The following is a 22,042-nucleotide window of genomic DNA, read 5'->3' as shown; positions in this document are numbered from 1 at the left end:
TCCAGTCTGAACATACTGAATGCAGGGGAGGGAATGCTCCTCTGTGACAGACACGTGTGTGCGTGTGTGTGATGTGCACAACGACAGCAATACCACATATACGTACGTCTAATAAGCCTGGGAGTGATAGAATGAGAGAGATCCCCGGGACTCTAAAAGTCATTTTAGGACAAATTCAAAGACATCCTCTTTTATACCAAAGGTCATGATGGTAGAGCAAGAGGCTGAAATTATAAATAAAACCATGGACATTTTTAGTACTGACTGGGCCCTTAGAATTATGTGCAGCAGTTCGCAAATGTTTTGGTCTATTTGATCCCTTTGTACTCTTAAAAATTATTGAGGATCCCAAAGGCTTTTTATTTATATGAATTGTATCTATTTTTATCATATTAGAAATTAAAAGGGAGAAATTTTCAAAATACTTATGAACTCATTTACAAATAACCAAAATTTACCAATCACGTGCTAACATAAATAACATTTTTTATGAAAAACAACTTTTTTTGCCCAAACAAAACCTAATTGACTGAGAAGAGTTGGCATCATTTTACATTTTTGCGACTCTTTTTAATGCCTGGCTTCAGAGAAGTCATATGAATTCTCCTATCTTGTGCTGCCTTTATTCTGTCGCAGTATATTGTTGGATATATTGAAGACTATGAAGAAAATCTGGCCTCACATAGTAGATATGTCATTGGAAAAGATATGTAGTTGTACCTTTTCAAATAAGTGTGGGTATTCTTTGATACTGCACCAAAACTCGACAAGGAGTATTTTCTGACAAGTTGGTTACAGTGGACAATTTGAAACCATCTCTGCAAACTTTTCCCACATTGTTATGTGAAAATCCACTGGCATCTCTTGCACTTTGCATGGCTCTTTTACCTGTGCATGATTTCATGACATCCTTGGAAAATATTGGTTCACTCAGTATGCAAAGCTTCCAAAAATGTTGACCCATTTCATGATACAGTATCAAAAACCCACCTTTGCAAATATCACCATCAATCTCATCAGAAAAGTCTTTAAATTGTAGGAAGTTGTCAAGCCCGTCATGGCATACACGAGTTTTCTGGACTTATGAAAGCTTGATTTTTATCATTGGCACAAAATACTGCCGGTTGTTTTTCTTGAAGTGACGGGCTCACTGCTTTCATTTTTGAGAAAATGTCTCCTCAGTACCCAAGGCTGAACAATTGCAGTTTGCCTGCCAGTCATTCTTTCAAGTAAAAACAGTGTTCTGTTTAAAAAAAGTTCTGCTCTCAACTCCAACAATTGCAAAAATGCTTTTCCTCAAGACACTATCATACTTTGTTATGCCACAGAAATGCCTTGTCTGTACTCCATTGTATGACAGAATACACAAGTGTTGAGATTTAGTAAAATGGAACAATTCTTACTATTTCATCAAGGGCATTCTTAAGTGAATGGCTTTTTAATTTATTTATTTACTTTTACTGCGAGTGCATGGCAGAGAAGAAAAACCATAATGACTATTAGTTTAATGTGTCTGCCTTGCTCAGGGCTCAGGCACCAGCAGTTTCATTCACCGTTGTTTTTACACCATCGGTGCAAAAGTCAGTACAGTGCAAAGGCAAACATCTTGGTATTTTTTATGAAAACTGCTTTAACCTCGCGAACCTTCCGAAAGCGGGGTCCACAGATCTTACTTTGAGAACTGCTGACGTACGCACTTCATGATTTTCCATGTAATCCCATCTTCACAGTTTTGGGCACATTCATGAACCGCTTTTACAATGATGAACTTCATCATTTCTTTTGGCATGCTTTTAAACTTACTTAAATTTATTTTGAGGGAAGTGTTATAACACTACTGTAAATGGTTAAACCAGCGCCAAAAAAGGAAACACATAACTAATGAAAACACACGTGTTTGCCTGTGCCCTTATAAATCCCAATGGTATATATGAACATCTGTTTGGATGACTGCATTCTAGACATACCTCTTCATTCTCTAGGCAAGGAAATCAGGCCCTGAGAAGAGGGGGGGCAGTCGTAAGGCCAGAGCTCAGGCCTCCTGGCAGCCTGATTGTGGCTTTGTCCTGAGAAACCATGCCATGCCCTGCCCCCACCCAGCCTGCAGATGCAAACTGCCGTGTCATGTGCAGGGAGGCTGCCATGGGGGGGGGGGCGGGGGGCGAGTATGTGTGCTCAGTTACCCCCTCAGAACTGGCACCCTGGACTGGAAGGGCAAGGCGGCCTTCCCTTTCCTTGCTCGTTCTCTCCTGCTGCTCCTGAAAGCAGTCAGCAGCCCCTGACCCTTCAGTGTCCTCTTGGCTTCTGGGTCGGGGGTCATAGGTACATTGCTTCCTTTTTGAAGGAGCTAGTGGGGCTGGGGTTGGGCAAGTCACTTCCAGTTTCTGCCTGGGTTGTAAAACCCTCACCTGGAGATACTTGTAAGCCTGTTTAGCAGGGCACCAGCCTTCACATTGTAGACTTGAGAATGTCAGATCGATGAAGGTAGAAGATCAAAGGTTCCAGTGTCTCTCCCCGAGCTGAGGAGAGGCCCATGGAGTTGGCGGGTAGGGTGGCAGAGACAGGGTCCTTTTTATCTTCATTTCGCTGAGCTTGTGTATTTCCCCCTCACCCCATTTCCCAACAGAAAGACAACGTGGAGATAATCAAGGCCCTCATTGTGTTTGGGGCAGAGGTGGACACCCCAAATGACTTTGGGGAGACTCCTGCCATCATAGCCTCCAAGATCAGCAAACGTATGTGCTCGGGACCAGCATGGGGCAGGGGTGGGTGGGGCTCGGGACTGGGGAGGAGGGAAGCCCTGCTGTCAGGTCCCAGCAGCCTGTGTATCCCCACTCCCAGTGGCTCCCTGCACAGCGTTTCTAGGAGGACCTGGGAGGCTGAGAGGGGAAGCTTCCTTTACCCAAGAACAGGGGCCCTGACAAGTAGATGGAGCCCACCAGGGGGCTTACCGCCCCATCCCACCTCAAGGTGCCAGATTCAGGGGGCGGGGAGGGGACTAGGCAGCAGCAGCAGCCCTGTCCCTCGCCCTCGGGGATTTCACTGACGGAACCACGACCTAAGTGTGCGTGCATGCCCTCATGCTCACGGGCAGCTGCATGCACTGCATGCTTGCGTGGTGAGCCTTGCCTTCAGGGCTGGAAAAGGCAGCTCCTCCTCACTGGGAGCCTGGAGCCCCCTCTGCAGGCTGCAGAGGCTGCTGGGTACCTGCTAGCGTGTGCATGGGAGGATGAGCCTACGTGTCCACGAGCGTGCACGTGCGCTGCTACTTCTTATGGCATCCTTTTCAGTTCTCCCACCCGTTAGGTAGGAGTCAGTGCCCACTGGCTGGCTGGTTAGTCACTTTCTAGCTCTGAAAGGGACTCTCCATTCGGCAGTTTTGAGAATTGCTGAATATGGAGGTGGGAGTCCTGCTTTCTTGAGTGGAGTTGAAAGAGGGAGTCCCCAAACTACACTGCCATGCTCTTTCCATATTCCATGGGCCACCCCCAGTGCTTTCCCTGGCCCCAGGAAGCTGCTTTGGGTGTCACAGATCAGAGTCTGCACACCCATCAGGCTGGGGTCAGGCGTTCCCCCACGTTCCCAGGCAGCCTGGTAGATGGGAGGGGTGACCTGTGTGGGAAGGAGGGGCCTCTCACGCATAATGACATCACTTCTGATCCTGTGCGGTCTCCCGCTCCCAAACCATGACAAGTTGTCACCAGGAGGTCACTCTTAACTCTGCTGAGAACCGTAGGGGCCGACCACCGCCTGCCACTCCTCCCAGCAGTCCCCGCAGAGCCGGGCTGCACAGCAGCGCATCATTCCTTCTCCCTGGAAAGATCTCAGCCCCCAGCAGTCAGCTTAAACAACCTAGGTAGGCCTCGCCCCTCCCAGGTCCCCTCCTCTCCAGCGGGTTCCCAGGCCCTCAGATCAGAGCTCCTGATTGGAAAGAAAACAGGGATCCAGCGTGGAAGTCATTGAAATGAGCAGGGAGGATGGGCAGGATTTCTTAGCCTTTGAGGGCAGCCAGCAGCCCATAGCGCCCAGAGGCCGGTGGGGTCCCTGGCTAATGGCCCATAGTCCATTTCCCCTGAGAGGACGCCCTGGACATGGGTCTTAGGTCTGGGCATCTGCCATGGTCCATGAGGTGGGTGCTTTTGTGGCCTCTCCATCCCCCTGGAAGCTCAGGGTGGGCAGTAAGTAGTACTGTTGGGGGCCCCAGAACCCCTGGTCCTCGGGCTTCAGTGAGGAGCTTCTGCTACGCTGCTGACCCTCTGTCAGATCCGAGGCCTGTGTGCTCCCCCGCTGGCCCTCTCCGTTATCGGCAGGCTTTTGAACATGGCAAGGCAACAGTTATGTACCCCCTTCATCCTTGGTACTGTGGAGACAGCCCTCGAGGAGACCCTGCATCTCATGTGGGCTGGCCCACCCAGGGCCCTAGATTGTTTGGGAGTGGGGTCCCCTGAACAGGGCAGTCAGGATTGGCCGATCCTTAGCAAACCAGCCTTTTCTTTTTCTTTTTTCTTTTTTTTTGCTATTGGGGTATTAGACACCAGCACTTTCAGCCAGGAGAGCCCAGCCCAGCCTGGAGCTCAGGAGAGGCAGGGCCAGCAGCCAGTTAGTCCTTCTGGTTCCCCCCGCTCCCCCTGCCTATCCCCGTCCAGGACCTGCCCCTCTCCATCTTTATCTCTCAGTTTTACAGGCAGTCAGTCACCCAAGCCAGGCTGGATGGTGGCCTGGGGCACGGCGTTAGATGGGTAATGCCCTGGGCCTAGAGGAGCCACAGAGCCTGGCCATACCCCGAGTTAGCTGTCACCCTAGTTCCCTCTTCTCCTTTTTCTCAGCTGCATGCCGGCACATATACCCTTCCTCACCACTCTCTCCCTGGCACTCTGTCTACTACCTCTCCTGGCCAGTCTCCTGCTTCTGTTGCCCACTCTCTGGGTACTTGCCTGGTGAGGGAGAGACCCACCACCTCGCAGCCCGCCTTCCTGCTTCGCTGCTTCTAGACTGTGCACACTGGTGGGGAGGGCCCGTCAGAATGGGATGACGTGGCACTGCTGGGCCAGGAACCTGGTGCTGGGCTGCTTGTCAGGAGGGCAGCTAACCCACTGGGTGGGCACAGGCGAAAACATGGACATAGTGGTCGTGAAGGAAGTTTCCAGAGCTGGGAGCGGGGCGAGGGGCATCTGAAGAGTGGTTGGGATAGCTTCCTTCATTCACGGAGTTAAATCCTGAGGAAGGAGCATCCTGACTCAGCCCTTTGGGCTCAGTGACCTTGGAGGACTCATGGAACCTCTTTGAGCCTCCTCTGTAAATTTCAATAACGATTCTGGTGCTTGGTCGTCAGCAGCACCAGCCTGATACAGGAAAAAACGCATTGTAAACTGCAAAGCACAGGACACGACTGGGGTGCTTGTGCTTCGCAGCTTTGGGGTAAAGACATTGAGGAGAATCCAGGCACTGGCCAGACAGGTGGGGTGGGCCCTCCCAAAGCAGTGGACTCCCCTCTGTTCCAGCCCATTTCTCCCTGAGGGGCCTGTGGCCTCTGGCTCAGCTGTGTCTTGGGACAAAGAGCCCTTCCTGGGGGTGGCAGGCACATGCTCCTGCTGGGGACAATGGGGTGTGGGCACAGCTCCAGATTTGCTGCGAGACCCGTGGGACGGGGGCCCAGCACCTACCTGGCCCCTGCCCAGATGCCCTGTGCCCCGCAGAGCTGCAGGACATCACGCACATCTCCCGAGCCCGGAAGCCATCCTTCATCCTGAGCTCCATGCGGGACGAGAAGCGGACGTAAGTGAGGAGGGAAGGGGGGCCACACGGGTGAGGCTCTGCAGGGTGTCCGCAGCGGGCTCTGGGCTGCTGTCCAGTCGGCCCAGGGGCTGTGAGGTGGCTCACGTCCTCTGTAGCTCACAAGGAGGAGATTGAGTCTCTAGAGAGCCTGGGTCTGCTCCTTTGTCAGTGGCTGTGCAGGCCTTGGGTCACACGATGCTGCTGGACGTGATGCTGGCTGCAGTCCTGTCCCTTTCCCTGCAGCCCTGTCACGGTTGTCGGGAGACGGCCCAGTTCCCCTCTGGAGGGCCTGCTTCCCTCTGACGCACCGTGCTCCTTACCCGCCCCCCTTCATAGAGCTGCTTGCCCCCCCACCTGTGTGCACCCAGGCCCATCGCACGAGGCAGGCCTGGGTGATGGGCACAAAGCAAAGCCCACAGCCTGTCCCGGAGGACAGCCTCTGGGGCCCAGGACCAGTGCCCCAGCACAGAAGGTTAGCAAGACAGACGTGGTTCCCATCAACTGCTTTCTGCATTCCCGTTGGTAATAGAGGTGGTTTAGTCTGTTTATTACTTTCCCACAAGCCTAAAAGCCGTCCCAGGGAGGTATTAATAACTGCAGAACCTGAGTCCCCAAGAGGTTAAGTGACTTGCTCAAGGTCACACTGAGTGTCAGAGCGGAGACTCAGGCCCAGGTCTCCCTGAGTCTGTGCCTTTGCTGCTGCTGCAGGCTCTCTCCTGGCCATGTCCCAGGGCCAGCCCCACAGGGAACACACCCATAAGCAGATCAGCCCTGCTCCCAGGGCCAGACACCTGCATGGGGGCGGGGGGGGGGGAGCAGGGCTCTGCAGCTCCTCGAAGGGCGCTTCCCCTTGTTCCCCTTGGCCTATCCCACTTGTTTTCTCGGCCACCTTGTAATGTGTGCCCTGGGGTGCACCTGCCCATCAGCGTTCTAACCTCCCCTCCCACTGTGCCCCCTGTGCCCTTCCTGCGATAGGGCTGAGGTGAGAGTCCAGACACCCCCACATGTGTCTGAGAGCCACAGCTCAGCCCTGCTCCCTCTGGGTTGATCCCTCCGTCGCCAGCCCTGCATCCACAGAAGGGTCTCTGGCATGTTTGCCTCCGTGGTCAGGCCCCATAGGCCTCCAGAATGGCACGGCCTCCCCTGCCACCCTCTGGGCTTGCTGCAGGGCTGGGCAGCTTGTCCAGGAAAAGATGAGGGACCCTGGAGTCAGGACATGCAGGCCTCCTTCACTTATCAGCTGTCTACTGAATGCCTTCTGTGTGCACGGGGTACTCAGTGCTGCAGAGCAGAGGCGGCCCCTGCCCTCAGGGAGTTTCCAGTCCAGTGGAGGAGAAAGATCGTAAACAAGTGAATAAAAAAACGATTGCTTATGGAAGCGAGAAGTGCTCAGCGCGAAGGAAGTGGGTGGAGGAGGAAGGAGCAGGTTGCGCTGGAGGGTCCTGATGGCATCAGGACAGGCTTCTCTCAGCAGTGACATTTAAGCTGAGATGGAAAGATGAGAAGGAGACCAGAGGGAAGGTTCCAGGTCTGTGCACAGACCATGGAGGCCTTCCCCCCGGGGCAGGGGGCTGGGCACGGCAGGACGGAGGGAGACATGTCACGGCGTGTGGGAGATGCGTGACTCAGAAGTCAGCAGACCTGGGTCCAGATCCAGCCGGCATCACTTACCACCCATGTGACGGTGGCAGTCACCTGACCTCTGAGCTTCATTCTGTCACAGCCATGCACAGGGGTAACAGGGAGTGTCCGCCTCCAGGGGGGTTGGGAACACTGAAGTGAGTTCATGCTGGCAAAAGCCCCCACAGCTCCTGGCACATAGAGTCCTTCCCCCCGCCCCCTCCTCCCTTGCTGCTCCCACCTGGGTGGAGAGTCCTGACCCTCCTCTGCCACCCCTTTCTTACCCAGCTGCAGGATACCCGCACCCCTCCCTGCCCAGTCCCGTTTAATTCACACAGACTTACCAGACACCTGCTTCAGGTCAGGCCTGGGAGTGGGAATGTAGACCTGACCAAAACCTCAGAGCTGGCTGCCCTGAGAGCTCCCCACCCAGCGTGGGGGACAGCCCCAGGTGTCTGCTGGCCAATTACCTGCCCCCTGCTGCCCCTTACCTGGCTTTTCACCTCCAGAAATACACGTCTGTTCCTTTATGACTTCACCCCCCCACCAAGCCCCAGTAGCGCAGAGCTTGGTCTCACGTGCTCACGTGCCTGGCACGGCCAGGGACACAGGCTCAAGTGCGGATGTAAAGTGCCGGGCTGTATGGACTCTGTTCTCTCTCACTGTTGTCCCCACTACAGCCACGACCACCTGCTCTGCCTGGACGGAGGGGGCGTGAAAGGCCTGGTCATCATCCAGCTGCTCATCGCCATTGAGAAGGCCTCGGGCGTCGCCATCAAGGACCTCTTTGACTGGGTGGCAGGGACCAGCACAGGGGGCATCCTGGCTCTGGCCGTTCTACACAGTGAGGGCAGCCACCTGGGCAGCAGGGCAGGGCTGGGTAGGGTCGAGACCTGCAAACTTTTGGGTAGACCTTGTCTCGACTCAAGTGGTATCTCCTTCCTGGAGCGGTCGGGCTGCGTGACACTGCCTGTGGGGACCTCCCAGAACAGGGTCCAGCCTCACCCAGGTGGGAATTGGCCTCAGCCTCAGCATCCCTGATGGTGATTGCTGGCCGATGCAGTCGGCTCCCATACTCTCTAAGTGCCCTCTAGGTCTGAAGGCACCGGAAGAGGACTCTCCTGCACCCGAGGCAGCAGGGCCGGGCCTGTGCTGGGTGCTAGGGACACATGCCCCACCCAGGGAGCCCCAGTCCGATGGGGGAGGCACAGACATCTGGGTGCTCACTGAGGGAGGACGCTATGGCCTGGCAATCCAGGGTGTGTGGGGACATGGGCACAGTCAGTGAGCGTCCTCTGGGGCTCTGGGGCGAGGAGCATCATCAGTAAGTTGCCAGGGTTTTGTCCCCACAGTTGACTGCCTGGGATTTCACATCGTTTTGATGATTCTCATCATAGCCTTGCGAGGTTACAGCTGGGGAAACTGAGGACCAGGGAGGGTCACCCAGTGAGTCAGGCAGAGCCGGGCCTGGGTCTCCATCTGTATGCCCAGCTCTCTCCCCTGGCTCCGGGCCCCACGTCCCCTCTCTGGTCTTCAGTTTCTGTCTTCTACGAGAGAAGGGCCATCTCGGGACTAACGCCCCCCATGGGGGCATCAGGTGGGTGGCGGGGCAGAGTGGGCAGAGATCCTAGCCTGTCCTCCAGAAAGGGTCACTTCCTCCTTCAGGGGACATTTGTCCCCCATCCAGCGTCTTCAGATTCCCAGGGCTGTGGAAGGGATCTGAGAAATCACCCAGTTCAGTCTCTCACATGGGCAGAGCCCCTCTCCTCACCCGCCTGCTTGTACACCCCAGGCGGGTGAGGCGTCCTGAGCACTTTCAGTATCGTGTGAGGTGCAACCTGCCCTTTGATGCTGTCTGTTGTCGGAGGCTCAGAGGACAGAGCTAGTCCTCTTCCATGACAAACGGTGGATTTAGATTTCCAGGCTTATACACATTTAAGGAAAATACTGCAGAATTATGACTACAGAATCAAGCAGAGCCTTGGGCTGCCGAAGGGGTCACCTGCTGGTGTGGGAGGGTGCAGAGGAGGGGCCCAGGGGCCCGAGCTTGCTCAGTGCCTTGGGAAAGCCACCCCCCTCCTGCCTCCGGTCACGGCCTGTGCTCAGGCCCTGTTGGGCATGGCCCTCGCGTCTCTCCCCACCTCTGACTCCCTTGTTCTCAGGCAAGCCCATGGCCTACATGCGTGGTGTGTACTTCCGCATGAAGGATGAGGTATTCCGGGGCTCGCGGCCCTACGAGTCGGGGCCCCTGGAGGAGTTCCTGAAGCGGGAGTTTGGCGAGCACACCAAGATGACGGACATCAAGAAGCCCAAGTAAGCCTCCTCCGTGGGCCTGGGGTTTGGCCCCTACTGTGTGTCCCTTCCGCTGTTCTGGGGGCAGAAGGCTCCCTGTCCTGTCTGACTACAGCTGGGGGGCTGGGCGGGGAGCCGCTTCTTCCTGTATAAGTGAGAGAGTCCTGCTGGAGTCACAGGTGCAACATACCCTTGACCCATGTGTGCCGTTTTTCTACCAACACCACGTCCTGGGGTCAGAGGGAGGAGATTCTCATCCAGCACACACTCAAAACTTCTTTGCTGAGCATGGCTCTGCCCTTGGCACTGTGTGTGTGTGTGGGGGGGGGGGTGTTCCGGATGCGGCCATCCAAAAAGGCTTACAATCTGGTTGGGAGATAAGTGACCTAAAAATAATGGCAGCCAGGCAAGGCAGCAGCACTTACTTAGGAGGTTCCAGAAGTGCCTAGAATACCGCTGCTTCTTTGTAGTACTCCGCACCCCAGAATTACTCTATTGTCAGTCTGATGCCCGTGTCACCTGCTAGACAGTGAGCTCCCTGAAGTAGGAATGTGACCACCTTGTTTTTTCAGCAGCCCCAGCACCTAGCACAGTACCTCTCCCAGAGCAAGCCACTGACAAGTGTTTGTCAATTGACTGTCTGTGGGAACAAGAGGGACAGAAGACTGAGGGTGAGGTAGTCAGGGAGGGCTTCCTGGAGGAAGTGAAGTGTGAGTGAGGCCTAGAGGGTTTGGGGGAGGATTTTTTTTCATAATAAAGCCTTTTTTTTTCATTGAAGAATAATACATAGTCTTTTAAGAAAATTGGAAAATACACAAAGTAGAAAGAGGAGGAAATATTGCCCATGATTCATTAACCGAAAGATGTTTTTAAAATGTCTTCGTATATTTTATCATAGACATTTTTTTCTCTTTTTTATAGTGAAATAGAACTTACATTTAGAAAAGTACATAAACCAGTTCAATGAATAATTGTAAAGCAAACACTCACATGACTAAAGCGCTTGCGTGTGTGTGCCCTCCCCCTGGGGTAGCTGCTCTCCTGACTGGTGTAAAATGGGATTTCCTGGCTTTCCTATATAGTTTCACCACCTGTGAATGCAGCCTCGAGCAGCATGGTTACTGTCTTGCCTGTCTCTGGGCTTCGATGGAATCATTTTGTGCGTTATCTCTTCTTTCCCTCACTTCTTTTGTTGGCGTGGTCCCTGCTGTTGGGCGTAGCTGTACGTTATTCATTCTCGATCCTCAGGTGACCAACCCCCAAAATTTATTTCTCCACATACCTTCAACGGACACTTGGGTTGTTTCCAGAGTAGAGCTCTTGCGCAGAGTGCTGCAGTGAACGTTTTGGGACTTGTTTTCTGACCCACATGTGTACAGGTGTCCTTGGGGCACATGCCTAGGAATAAAGCTGGCGAGCCCTGGCGGATGCATGGCCTCAACTCTCAGGTTCTGCCCACCGTTTTCCAAAGTGCTGGTTTCTATTTTTACTCCATTCAGGGCGTCAGTTTGAGAGTTCCTGTGGCCTTGCATTCTGGCTAATGTTTCCGTATTGTCAAATGTTTCTGTCCTTACAAATCTGAGGGGGGTAAGGTAATGTCTGTGGTTTGAATTTTCATTTCCCTGATGACGAAGGAGGTTGAGCAGCTTTTCAGTTTTAAAGGCCATTTGGATTTCCTCTTTTGTAAAGTTCCTGTTCAAGTGTGCTGCCTATTTTTGGCAAAATTGGGCTGCGTGATTGTTGGGTTATGAGGCTTCTTAATGACCTTTATATTTTGAAAACTTGTCCTTTGATGGAGACATGGATTTGAAATCTTTTCTCTCACTCCATGGCTTGTCTTTTCACTCCTTTATGGTATTTTGTTGGTGAACAGGTGGGTGCTCTTAATGTGGTAGAATTTATAAATGTTTTCCTTTTTCTAGTTTGTGCTTTTCTGTCTCATTTAAGAATCCTTCCTTAACACGAAGCAGGAAGCAGTCTCCTGCTTCCTGTGTCAGGTTGGAAAGCTCTCTAGATCTGCCTTTCTTGTTGAGGTCTTTCATCAACCTGGAATTGATTTGTGTACCGGGGAGACCCACCTTCATGTTTCCCACGTGAATAACCCATTTCCCCAGCCTCATCTGTGCAGAAGCCTGTCTGCAGGCCTTACTTCCTTGGCGGTGGGTCAGGAGTCCTTTCTCAGGTCTGTTCCTAGCTGTGTTCTCCTCCACTGGCTGGATGTCTGTGCCTGTACCCAGAACACAGAGCCCTCCCTAATTCTACAGTGTTTTACTAAGTCCTGGTTTCCAGGGCAGCCAGGCCTCCCACCTTGACCTTCATCTTCAAGAGTCGTAGCTCCTCTTGGCGGCACTGTAGCAAAGTGCTTAAGAGTATGGGCCCTGAAGTTTTTTCTTGAAAATAAGAATGTGCTACCTGCCTCCTGGGGTTTTTCTTGAGGAGTGAAAACATTGATATTTATAAAGTACTGAAAAAGCACTTGGCACCTGGAAGTGCTATAGAAAGGTCAGATATCACTACTTGTCCATCCACATAAATGGTAGCGTCAGTGGCAAATTCTATAACAAATCTTGTTCGGATTTCTATTGAGATTTGTGTCAGAGAGGTCCAACACTGAATCTGTGGGCTTATCTGGGGGAGAATTGACATCTGAAAATACTGACTCTTCCAATTAGAGAACGTAGTGAAACAGACCATTTGTGTAAAGTTTCTCAGTAGTGTTTTACAATTTCTGAAGAGATCTTACATATCTTTTCTTTTTATTCTTAGGTATTGCATATGTTTTGTGCCGTTGCAGATTATACATTTTAAAACACTCATTTTTCTAACTATAGCTGGTATTTAGAAATACTATTTATTCATTTATTTAAAAATATTTAATTGGGGTAAAATACACATAACATACAATTTGCCATCTTCACACCATTTTTAAGGGTACAGGTCAGTAATGTTAAGTATATTCACATCATTGTCTCACTAATCTCCTGCACTTTTGCATCTTGCAAAACTGAAACTGTACCCATTAAACAACTCTCCATTTCTCTCTCCCCCTACCTCTGGCAGCCAACCACCATTCTACTTTGCATTTCTATGAGTCTGACTACTCTAAGGAAGTCATGTGAATGGAATCATATAGTATTTGTCTCTCTGTGACTGGCTTAGTTCTCTTAGCATAATGTCCTCAAGGTTCATTCATGTTGTAGCATGTGTCAGAATTTCCTTCCTTTTTCACACGGAATAATATTCCATCGCACGCATATATACCACATTTTGTTTATCCATTCATCTGTTGACGAACATTTGGATCGTTTCCACCTGTTAACTCTTGTGAAAAATGCTGCTGTGCCCCTGGGTGAGCAAGTACCTGTTCAAGTCTATGCTTTCGATTCCTGGTCCCTTTTACAGAGAGAATTCTATGGGTTTAGTATGCTAATATTTTGCATCCATGTTCACGTGTGAACTTGATTTAATTAATTCCATATACCTTTCCTTATCTAGAATTGACTTTCTGTATTTTAAATCTATCTTTTTTTAAAGTCTCACAAGACATTATTATTGTTTTCTGAAGTTGATGTTCATTTAGGTTTATCTAGTATTTCTGGCTAACGTACCGGTAAACCAGATCTCTGGGGGGAGAAGCCCTGATGGATACTCTTTGCCAGTTCCCATGGCATAAATGCTCCCACCATGGTCAGTTTCACGCTACCAACAGTTTAACAACCAGCTTGTGAGATTTAGCAATAGTTTCTTACAAGCAAGTACACGCTGGCTCTGGCACACCATTGGGTATATATGTTTGTGTGTATATATGTGTATGTGTGTGCATTAGTGTATGTATATGTGTCTATCACTTCTTTGCTCCACATTCTCTCCTGCATCTCAGACTTCCATCTGTGAGCACTTTCCTTCTGCCTGAAGTGCGTTCTTTTGACTTGTCTGTAGAGTGTCTGCTGGTGGTGAATTCTGCACTTGCAGAATTATTTGAAAATAAGTTTATTTCACTCATCAGTTGAAACTACTTTTATTTCACTCTCATCAATTGAAAATAGTTTTATTTCACTCTCATTCTTGTTGGGTATAGAGTTCTAGGTTGGTGAACATGCAAGATATCATTCTGTCATCTTTTAGCTTCCGTTGTTGCGCTTGCAAAGTCAGTTTCAATCTGTTACTCCTTTGAATGTAATTGGTCTTTTTTCTCTAGATGCTTTTATTTATTTGTTTGTTTATTTTTGGTGCACAACAGTTGCAGTATGATATATCTAGATATGAATTCCTTCTAATTTATCCTGCATGGGGTTTGTTGGTCTTCTTCAATCTTTGGGTTGGTGCCTTTCTTTAGTACTGGAAGCCTGACTCATTATCTCTTCACCTCTTACCTCTACATAATTTTCCCTCTCCTCTCCTTCTGGAACTCCAATTAAACATATTTAGACCTCTTCTATCTTTCATGTCTTTTAGCTTCTCCTGTATTTTCTATCATCTTATCTTTCTATGTGGCAGTCTAGATAATTTCTTCTTACCTATTTTCCAATTCACGAATTCTCTTTTTATCTAAATTTCCATTTAACCCACCCACTGAGTTTTTTGTTCTATTGGTTTATTGTTGTTGTTTTATTTCTAGAAGTACTCTTTTGTTCTTCAAATCTTCTAGGTTATTACTTATTGTTTCCTATTGCCTGAAGATATTATCAAGCTTGTCTTTGATGTCTTTAAACATTTTAAGCATAGCTGTTTTATCTTTGTTTAAGGATTTAAATATCTGCTGTCTATGTAGATATGTTTTATTGTTTATGTTGGTTTATGCTGGCTCTCATTCATGGTATTTTATTTCATTGTGTACCCCTCCCCATCTTTTAACTGTGTGTTTTAGTGTTGAAAAATAGTATGTGTAGATTCTGTGAGGCCTATAATGAGAATATCTTCCTTCAAAGTGTCTTGTGTTGTCTCTTTCAGGTACTTAGGTACAATATCATCTAGGCCACTGTAATTAAATTCTTGGCATGAAGGTTTGGAGATTTTCCCCAAGTGATGGGAATTTAGACTACGAATGTGATGCCATTTTAGTTTGTAGTTATTCATTTTCAGAAATTTTTTCTCCCTCCTTTGTCCAGTGTCAAGGCAACTTTCCTCATAGCCTGCAGGGGTGGGAAAGGGGCAGGTTCACCTTATCCAAGAGTATAGCCCTTTGGGGTCCCTACCTAATGTAGGGAGGGTCTCTCATTAGACCCCTAACCTTTAGTGGGCCCTGGGCTTCAACTTTGTCCCTCTGGCCCCATGAGGCCATCAACGCTGTAATTCAGATTTACTGAGTTTGGTACCTGCCTTAGGTCAAAGCTGGGTCTGTGCTCCACTTCCTCTCTGGGTTCTTGCTTATCCTCAGAAATTACCCTGGTATTCCCTTCCTATCGTGTCAGGTCTCCTATGCTTCTAGGTAGATTTTTTAAAATATATTTTTCCAACATTTAATTTTTTGTTCAGTGGGAAGATTGTTCAAATAACCTTTCCACAGTATTACCAAAGATGGAAAACTAATTTTTTTCCCATGCAGAGGTTTGTTTTTTTTTTTTTGGTCCCCTTTCCTTTGTATCTATCTTTGCGATATAATAACTATATTTCAGTATTACTCTGAACTCCTTGCAAGCATAGTTTTGAATGGCTGAAAAACACTTCATTGTATACTTACTCCCTTCCCTTGTTGCCATTTAGAGCGGTTCCTTTTTCAGTATAATAAATTACACTGTGACGAATAGCCTTATACAAGAAGCTGTCATTGGGACTAAGATTATTCCTTTAGGCTAGATTTTCCAAAATGGAATTCCCAGATCAAAGAGCCAGGACATTAGTAAAGATCTTACTTATTAATACATGTGAGTTTCCCAGGGGGCTGTGCTGGTCTATTCTCCCCAGAGCTTTCAAAGATGTCTGCGTCTCTCAAGACAAGTCTTCTTTAATAGGTTATAGACTCACATGGTAGATAGAACATTGAAGAGGTATCAAAGGTGACACAGCGAAGTCTCCCGTCACTCCTGTTCTGGGGCTGTAGCCACTGCTGCTAGGTACTGCTCAGGGGCCCTTTCAGAGTTACCCTTGGACTAAGCAAATAAGTACATAAGTGTTCTTGGGTTTTGTTGTTTAAACAAGGATGGCATGCTGCACGCACTGTCCTAAATCTTGTTTTCCCACTTGGCCATCAATCTTGGTGCTCAGTGCCTGTCAGGATGTAAAGTGCTTCTTAGTCCTTCTGTAGTGACACTGGGTCGGGGAACTATGGGGCAATGACGACCCACTGACGGACAGTTCAGTTGTTGCCAGTCTTTTGCTTTCACAGCCAATGCTATTCATAGCCTCGTGTGTGCCCATCTCCACACATGCGAGAGCACCTTAGGATGGATTCCTAGAAGTGGATTACCAAAGATTGGATGGGTCGGTGACATCAGGTGTTCTGCTCCTTCTTTCTCTTCAGGGTGATGCTGACAGGGACGCTGTCTGACCGACAGCCAGCTGAGCTCCACCTCTTCCGGAATTACGACGCTCCGGAGTGTGTACGGGAGCCTCGTTTCAGCCAGAATATTAACCTAAAGCCTCTAACTCAGCCCTCAGGTTAAAACCATGTTTGATGCATCTATGGGAAGTGATTGGCTCATGAGGCTGTGCAGTGGTGGGTGGGAGTCGTAGGTTTGCCGCTGGGCATACCCAGCCCACCACCCTCCCACCTGCTGCCCTGTCTTTGTCAGCTGATGGCAGGCAGAGCTGGGGCGCTGTCAGGCCTGGACAGGCAATAGGAGGCCCCTGGAGGCCCTCAGCTAGACCCTGCCTTCCATCAGGATGGCAGGAAGAGACAGCCTGGCCTTGTCGGGCCTGCTCCTGAACAGCTCCCTGCCTCTCCCTCTTACACATGCGCACCAAGATCTGAAGCCTGTGGGTTTTCTACCAGTCCCTTGTCCCACTGGGCCACCTTCCTTCCCAACCCCAGAGCAGCTGGTGTGGCGGGCAGCCCGGAGCAGTGGGGCAGCCCCCACCTACTTCCGGCCTAATGGGCGCTTCCTGGACGGTGGGCTGCTGGCCAACAACCCCACGCTGGACGCCATGACTGAGATCCATGAGTACAACCAGGATATGATCCGCAAGGTGAGGGCCACCTCCAGGTTGGAAGGGCCAGACATGACCACCTGCTGCAGCCACCCCGGGTCAGCAAACCTCACTAAGGATTGACTCCTAAGAAAGCAAATGGCTTTTGTTCACGCGTTCATGGATTTGTTATCTCACACTTGAACCTGTTTGGGGGTATCTGCCCAAGGCACTGTGCTAAGAGGGGTTCTGAGGCCCAGCCTGGACCTGTGGTGCAGAGTTATGGTCAGTTAACAGCATCTGCTGTTTTAGGAGAGGGCGGCATGCATATCAGTAGTAACTGCCAGTCCCAGCCCTAGCCACTCCGCCCCGCCTGGGGACACACACTTGCCCTTGAGCTTCTTAATCTCGGGAGACAGTCCATGAACAAGTATTCGCCCTTCCTGGTGTTTCGGGTGCTGTGACCGAGGACTGTGCGGGGGGCCCAGAAGGAGCATCACCTCTGCTGGGAGACCTGGGAACTGGGAAAGGGCTTACGGAGGAAGGGACCCCATCCTGAGATTGTTGGGGTCGGGCAGTGCAGAGTCAGTTATCTGGAGGAAGAGAAGTGGCCCTCAGCCCGAGGAGCTTCGCGCAGAGGTGGGCAAGGCCCACGCATGCAAGCAGAGGCAGTGTGGTGCAGTGGTCTGAGCGTGGGTCCTGGAGCCACACGGCCTCTGGGTTTGGGTCCTGAATCTGCCCATGCTTCCCTTCAGCCACTGAATGGGGTTGGGGGTTGTCAGGAGGCATCTGTGCGCTCCTATCTGGGAAGCGTATAAGACAGTGCCTGTCCCATGTACTGGCTGTGATTCCCTCTGCAGTCATCACTAAGTCCTAGACGCAGCCCATGGGTGGCGAGGCTGGGGCTCTGCCGTCGGAGAGACGAGCGCCCTCTAGGGGCCAGACTGGGCAGGAACGGCTTCCTGGAGGAGGAAGGATTCAGACTGTGGGATGGGGAAGGGTCCTCAGATGTCATCCATCTAAGCTGTCTCCTATTGGATGACCGGCCTGGGTAACAGTGTCTCATCAAGGTCACCCAGCTAATTGGCAGCAGAGCTCATTCTGGACCAAAGGAGGAGGCAGCACAGCTGTGCTCCCGCCACAGGAGGCCCGTCTCCCTCCCATGCTCCCCCTCTCTCACCCCTGGGTGCCTTTCACCCGTAGAAAGGTCCACCAGGGGGAGGCATCCTCTGACTACCCCTGTCCTGTCCCCAACAGGGTCAGGGCAACAAGGTGAAGAAACTCTCCATTGTCGTCTCTCTGGGGACAGGGAAGTCCCCGCAGGTGCCCGTGACTTGTGTGGATGTCTTCCGTCCCAGCAACCCCTGGGAACTGGCTAAGACTGTTTTTGGGGCCAAGGAACTGGGCAAGATGGTGGTGGACTGTGTGAGTATGGGCCTCCCCAAGCCCCCTTCCCTCGGGGTCTCAGCCCCATGACGCCTTCACCCTCTTCCATAGTACCCTACGTGCCAGGGACGCTTTGCTCACCCTCTTTAACCAGCTCAAGGGGGAGGAGGGTCCCTGATTCAGAGTCCCAGTTCTGGCAGGGACCCTCAATCACCATCTACGGGGGGGTTTCAAGCGCCTTTTAGCTGTGGATCCTTTCTTTCAAACAGCCCCATGTGGAACCCTAGAATATCAGAATATCAGGGGCCTGTCCACTCAGCCCCTGTCCACTCCCAGCACACTCACTTACCCTGAATGGGCACTGCTTAGCCACCATGTAAACCACAGCCAGGCCCCTCTGGTCACACAACTGGGACAGTCACATCAGCCCAGGGAGCGGGACTTGTCCAGAGTCACTCTGCTGATGGGTGGCGAAGCCAGACTGGAACCTGGGGCTCCCCAGGCAGGGACTGTGGGTGTGGTGTATGCTGTGTGCTCACAGAGACTGCTTCTCACCAGTGCACGGATGCAGATGGGCGGGCTGTGGACCGTGCCCGGGCTTGGTGTGAGATGGTCGGCATCCAGTACTTCAGGTGAGGGCTCGGCCCCAGCCCCCAACCCCCAGCCCCACTCCCTGGCCAGCCAGACCTGGAGACCTTCCCCACCCCAATCCTTGGCATGGACTTTCTTTTCCAAGTCCTAGCTCTTGTCCTGCACCCAGGCCGAGAGTTCTGGGGTGACCCCTCCTCCTTGACTTGGACAGATTGAACCCCCAGCTGGGGACGGACATCATGCTGGATGAGGTCAGTGACATGGTACTGGTCAACGCCCTCTGGGAGACCGAGGTCTATATCTACGAGCACCGGGAGCAGTTCCACAAGCTCATCCAACTGCTGATGTCACCGTAGGGCCACCAGGCCCCCCAGACCCCCATCCACCCACCCCACCCCCCGCCACCACCCAACTGCTGCTGGGAGGAGGGTGAGCTGGGCCCAGGTGGCTCTGTCCACAGACCAGGCCTCAGACAGTGCTGGGCTTCCTGCCTGAGGCTGGTCCTGAAGGCCTCGCTCCCACTCTGTCCCTGCCTTCGGGCACTTTCTGTCATTCCAGGCTTTGAAAGCCTAGAGTCTCCCTGGGGCCTTCTCCCTGACGTCAAGGACAATTAACTCAGGGGCTCCTTGCCCTGTCGGCTGAAACACTACGGGCACCCAGCTGTGCCTCCAGCCCCTGCCTCCCAGAGGACCCTAAGCTCTTCCTGGTCCCCTGGGGGTGCAGCCACCCCTTCCACCCTGAGCCCTCCTTCCCTGGGGGTGCAGCTAGAGAAACTGGCCTTTGCCCACCCCATCAGCAGGAGAAGCCCACGCTCTGGGAGTGGGTTGCCCCATTCGACTTTGCCCCTCAATAGGTGTTCAGCACCTGCACCCCTCAGAGCTGCCGCACCCTGCCAGCTCGCCTCAGTTCTCAAAGGTCGCTCCTGGGACTTGAATTATTCTTCCCGACAGGCAATGGTTTATGAGTGGGGCGGGGCTGCCCCAAGCTGTGAAATAAACGGTTTGGTTCCAGTTCCCCTGAGTTGTGTGTACTGTGGTGTGAGTGTCCCCTGTTCCCCTACCCACCAGTGCCCCTCAGCCTTGACCTTCAGCCTGACCGTGGTCTTCCTGTGCCCACTCAGATAGCCGCACTGTTTCCTGGGCTCCCAGGGGAGGGACACCTCTTCTTTCCTCTAGGCCTCCCCAAACCAGGCTGGCAAGAGTGTTCGCAGAGCAGCCAGGCCACCTGCCCCATGGTGGAAAGTGAGGGAGAGCGTCACTGGCAGGGGGAGGAGATGAGACCCAGAGAGGGCAGGGGGCTCCAGCCGGTCATGGTCACACAGCAAGTGAGCATGGCCGAAGTTTGCCCGGGTCTGTGTAACATTAGGGTTTGTGCTGTCCCCTGTCTGTCATACAGAGGGGCGGGGTGGGCAGCAGCCGACGTGGGAGGCTTGGCCCTTGAGGTGCAGGTCTGAGGGGCTCAGGGTAGAGAAGAGACCTGACAACAGTGACGACCCACGGGTGCATTCAGCCTCGGGCTGGGTCCATTAGGGACGGTCCTGGAGGAAGGCACCAAGCAGTTCTCACCCAATCGGGTGGGCAATACCCAGTATAGACGGGCAGAGGGCCGGGGTCCACTCAGAGCCAGGGGTCCCCAGCTGGCCTGGGGAAGCCTTGTCCTCGAGGAGGTGACCTAGGAGAGTGACTCATCCACGCGTGCCCACCGGTCTGCGGCTCAGGGGTAAATAATTGAAGGGCAGGTCACACGAACCCGCCCGCGTCACAGGATGCCTTCCCCGCCGGGTCTGGTTACGCCCCAGATCGCATTCTGACATCCCTGGCTGGTGAATAATTAAGCTGCCACCTCCTCCTCGGCCGGCCCTCCATTTCCAGGTCCCACTCTGCAGCCTCCTTCACCACCCGCGGAACAGTGGGCACCAGTGGGCACTGACCCCAGCACCCTGCCAGCGCCACCAGCCTCCTGCTCAACACCCAGGTGCAGCCCGCTCCATGGCCCCCGAGATGGACCAGTTCTACAGGTCCACCATGGCCATCTACAAGGTGAGCACGTGTACAGCCCAGGCCCAGGGCCGGAACACCCCCCTCCCAGGGCGTGAAGGTCCGGCCAGCTCTGTAGGACAGAGCATGAGCAGGGCTGCAGCGCATTCTGGCAAGGAAGGCCCAGTGGACACAGGCTGGGCTGAGCTGGGGGCAGTCAGTCACCACAGCCCCAACCTGAGGCTCCCAGGGAGTGCTTTGTCCACAGTCACCCAGTGAGTGACAGGACTGCTGGTAAGGTACTTAGCAGGAGCCTCAACTCCCAAACACTGAGCAAGGCAGGACAGGGCCCAGCATGGCTGCAGCTGGGAGTAGGGGCCCCAAAGAGCCTCCTGGCCTGAGAAGGGGGAGTTTCTCTCTCTTTGTCTCTATCTTCCTGTTCTGCCTCTCTGTCTCTGTTTCTCGTCTCTATCTCACTCACATTTCTGAGCCCCTCACTCAAACAAATTACTTCACTCCAGAGGGGTTGCTGCAGTCTCCAAAGACATTTATTGAGCACCTACTGTACACAGTACCTTTTCACACGTAAGCCTCACAGCACCCTACCTGTGGGGGTAGAAAATAATCACCCCATTTGATAGATGAGAAAACTGAGACCAGAGAGGTTAAACAGCTTGTTCAAGGTCACCAAGGGAGGCAGAGGGGCTGCAGGGATTTGAACCAAGACCCAATTCCAAGTCCAAGCCCAGGGTTGTCTCCACCACCCAGAGCGCTCTCCTGCTGGCATGGCCTAGGGTGGCCTTGCTCCCAGCGGACTCTGATTTGAGGAGGGCAAGATCTGCTCTTGCCCCTGAGGTGACTGTGGGCAGTCTGTGCGTCCAGCCTAGCGAGTCCTGGACTCAGGCCCAGGTTGAGCCGTGCCCAGCTCAGGGCTGCGACAGGCTGGCAGGCTTCAACCCAGTGGGAGGAGGAGAGCCCTCCCGTGCATGGTCTTGGGAGCAAGGGCCCACCTGGGTAGGTGTATGAGCAGGAGCCTGGCATAGAACAGGACCCTACGAGGTGGCCTCTGAGGCGCCTGCAGGGTTCTGAGTGCCTCCAGGTTTCTCAGTGGGCTCCCCCAGGTCCTGGAAGCTTCTCACTGGGGTGCGGGTGCCCTGCTTCTGAGGCCCCGAGACGTGCCTGCGCTCATCCTTCTTCTTCCTCTCCCAATGTCCACGCTCTCTCTTTGCGCTCGGGGTCCAGAGCATCATGGAGCAGTTTAACCCTGCCCTGGAGAACCTGGTGTACCTGGGAAACAACTACCTCCGGGCCTTCCACGGTAAGTGCCCGGCCACAGA

General features: G+C 52.4%; 2 protein-coding genes across 8 annotated transcripts in view; both read left to right on the top strand.

Annotated features, from left to right (window-relative positions):
- Positions 1-19,749, top strand: part of PLA2G6 (phospholipase A2 group VI) — a 57,191-nt gene extending 37,442 nt beyond the window's left edge. For 3 of the 6 annotated variants that reach the window (XM_019752976.2, XM_074326394.1, XM_074326395.1), the window contains 10 exons: positions 2,627-2,735; positions 3,695-3,856; positions 5,697-5,775; positions 8,076-8,239; positions 9,558-9,708; positions 16,148-16,284; positions 16,658-16,812; positions 18,010-18,177; positions 18,697-18,770; positions 18,941-19,749. In XM_019752976.2, the coding sequence (XP_019608535.2) occupies positions 2,627-2,735; positions 3,695-3,856; positions 5,697-5,775; positions 8,076-8,239; positions 9,558-9,708; positions 16,148-16,284; positions 16,658-16,812; positions 18,010-18,177; positions 18,697-18,770; positions 18,941-19,085 (1,344 nt within the window). In that variant the 3' untranslated portion in view covers positions 19,086-19,749. Of the gene's footprint in view, positions 1-2,626; positions 2,736-3,694; positions 3,857-5,678; positions 5,776-8,075; positions 8,240-9,557; positions 9,709-16,147; positions 16,285-16,657; positions 16,813-18,009; positions 18,178-18,696; positions 18,771-18,940 lie in introns of all 6 variants that reach the window. The other 3 variants (XM_074326392.1, XM_019752978.2, XM_074326393.1) reach the window with 3 other exon arrangements.
- A 674-nt stretch (positions 19,750-20,423) lies between these two features.
- BAIAP2L2 (BAR/IMD domain containing adaptor protein 2 like 2) overlaps positions 20,424-22,042 on the top strand; it is a 28,717-nt gene continuing 27,098 nt past the window's right edge. The window contains exons 1-2 of one of the 2 annotated variants that reach the window (XM_019752980.2): positions 20,424-20,768; positions 21,948-22,023. In XM_019752980.2, the coding sequence (XP_019608539.2) occupies positions 20,718-20,768; positions 21,948-22,023 (127 nt within the window). In that variant the 5' untranslated portion in view covers positions 20,424-20,717. Of the gene's footprint in view, positions 20,769-20,981; positions 21,000-21,947; positions 22,024-22,042 lie in introns of those variants that run through there. The other variant, XM_074326396.1, reaches the window with a different exon arrangement.

This window comes from Rhinolophus sinicus, linkage group LG02 (genome assembly GCF_036562045.2).
Source record: "Rhinolophus sinicus isolate RSC01 linkage group LG02, ASM3656204v1, whole genome shotgun sequence".
Lineage (NCBI taxonomy): Eukaryota > Metazoa > Chordata > Mammalia > Chiroptera > Rhinolophidae > Rhinolophus > Rhinolophus sinicus.
The sequence above is the reverse complement of the archived record's forward strand: the minus strand, read 5'-3'. Positions and strand labels throughout refer to the sequence as shown.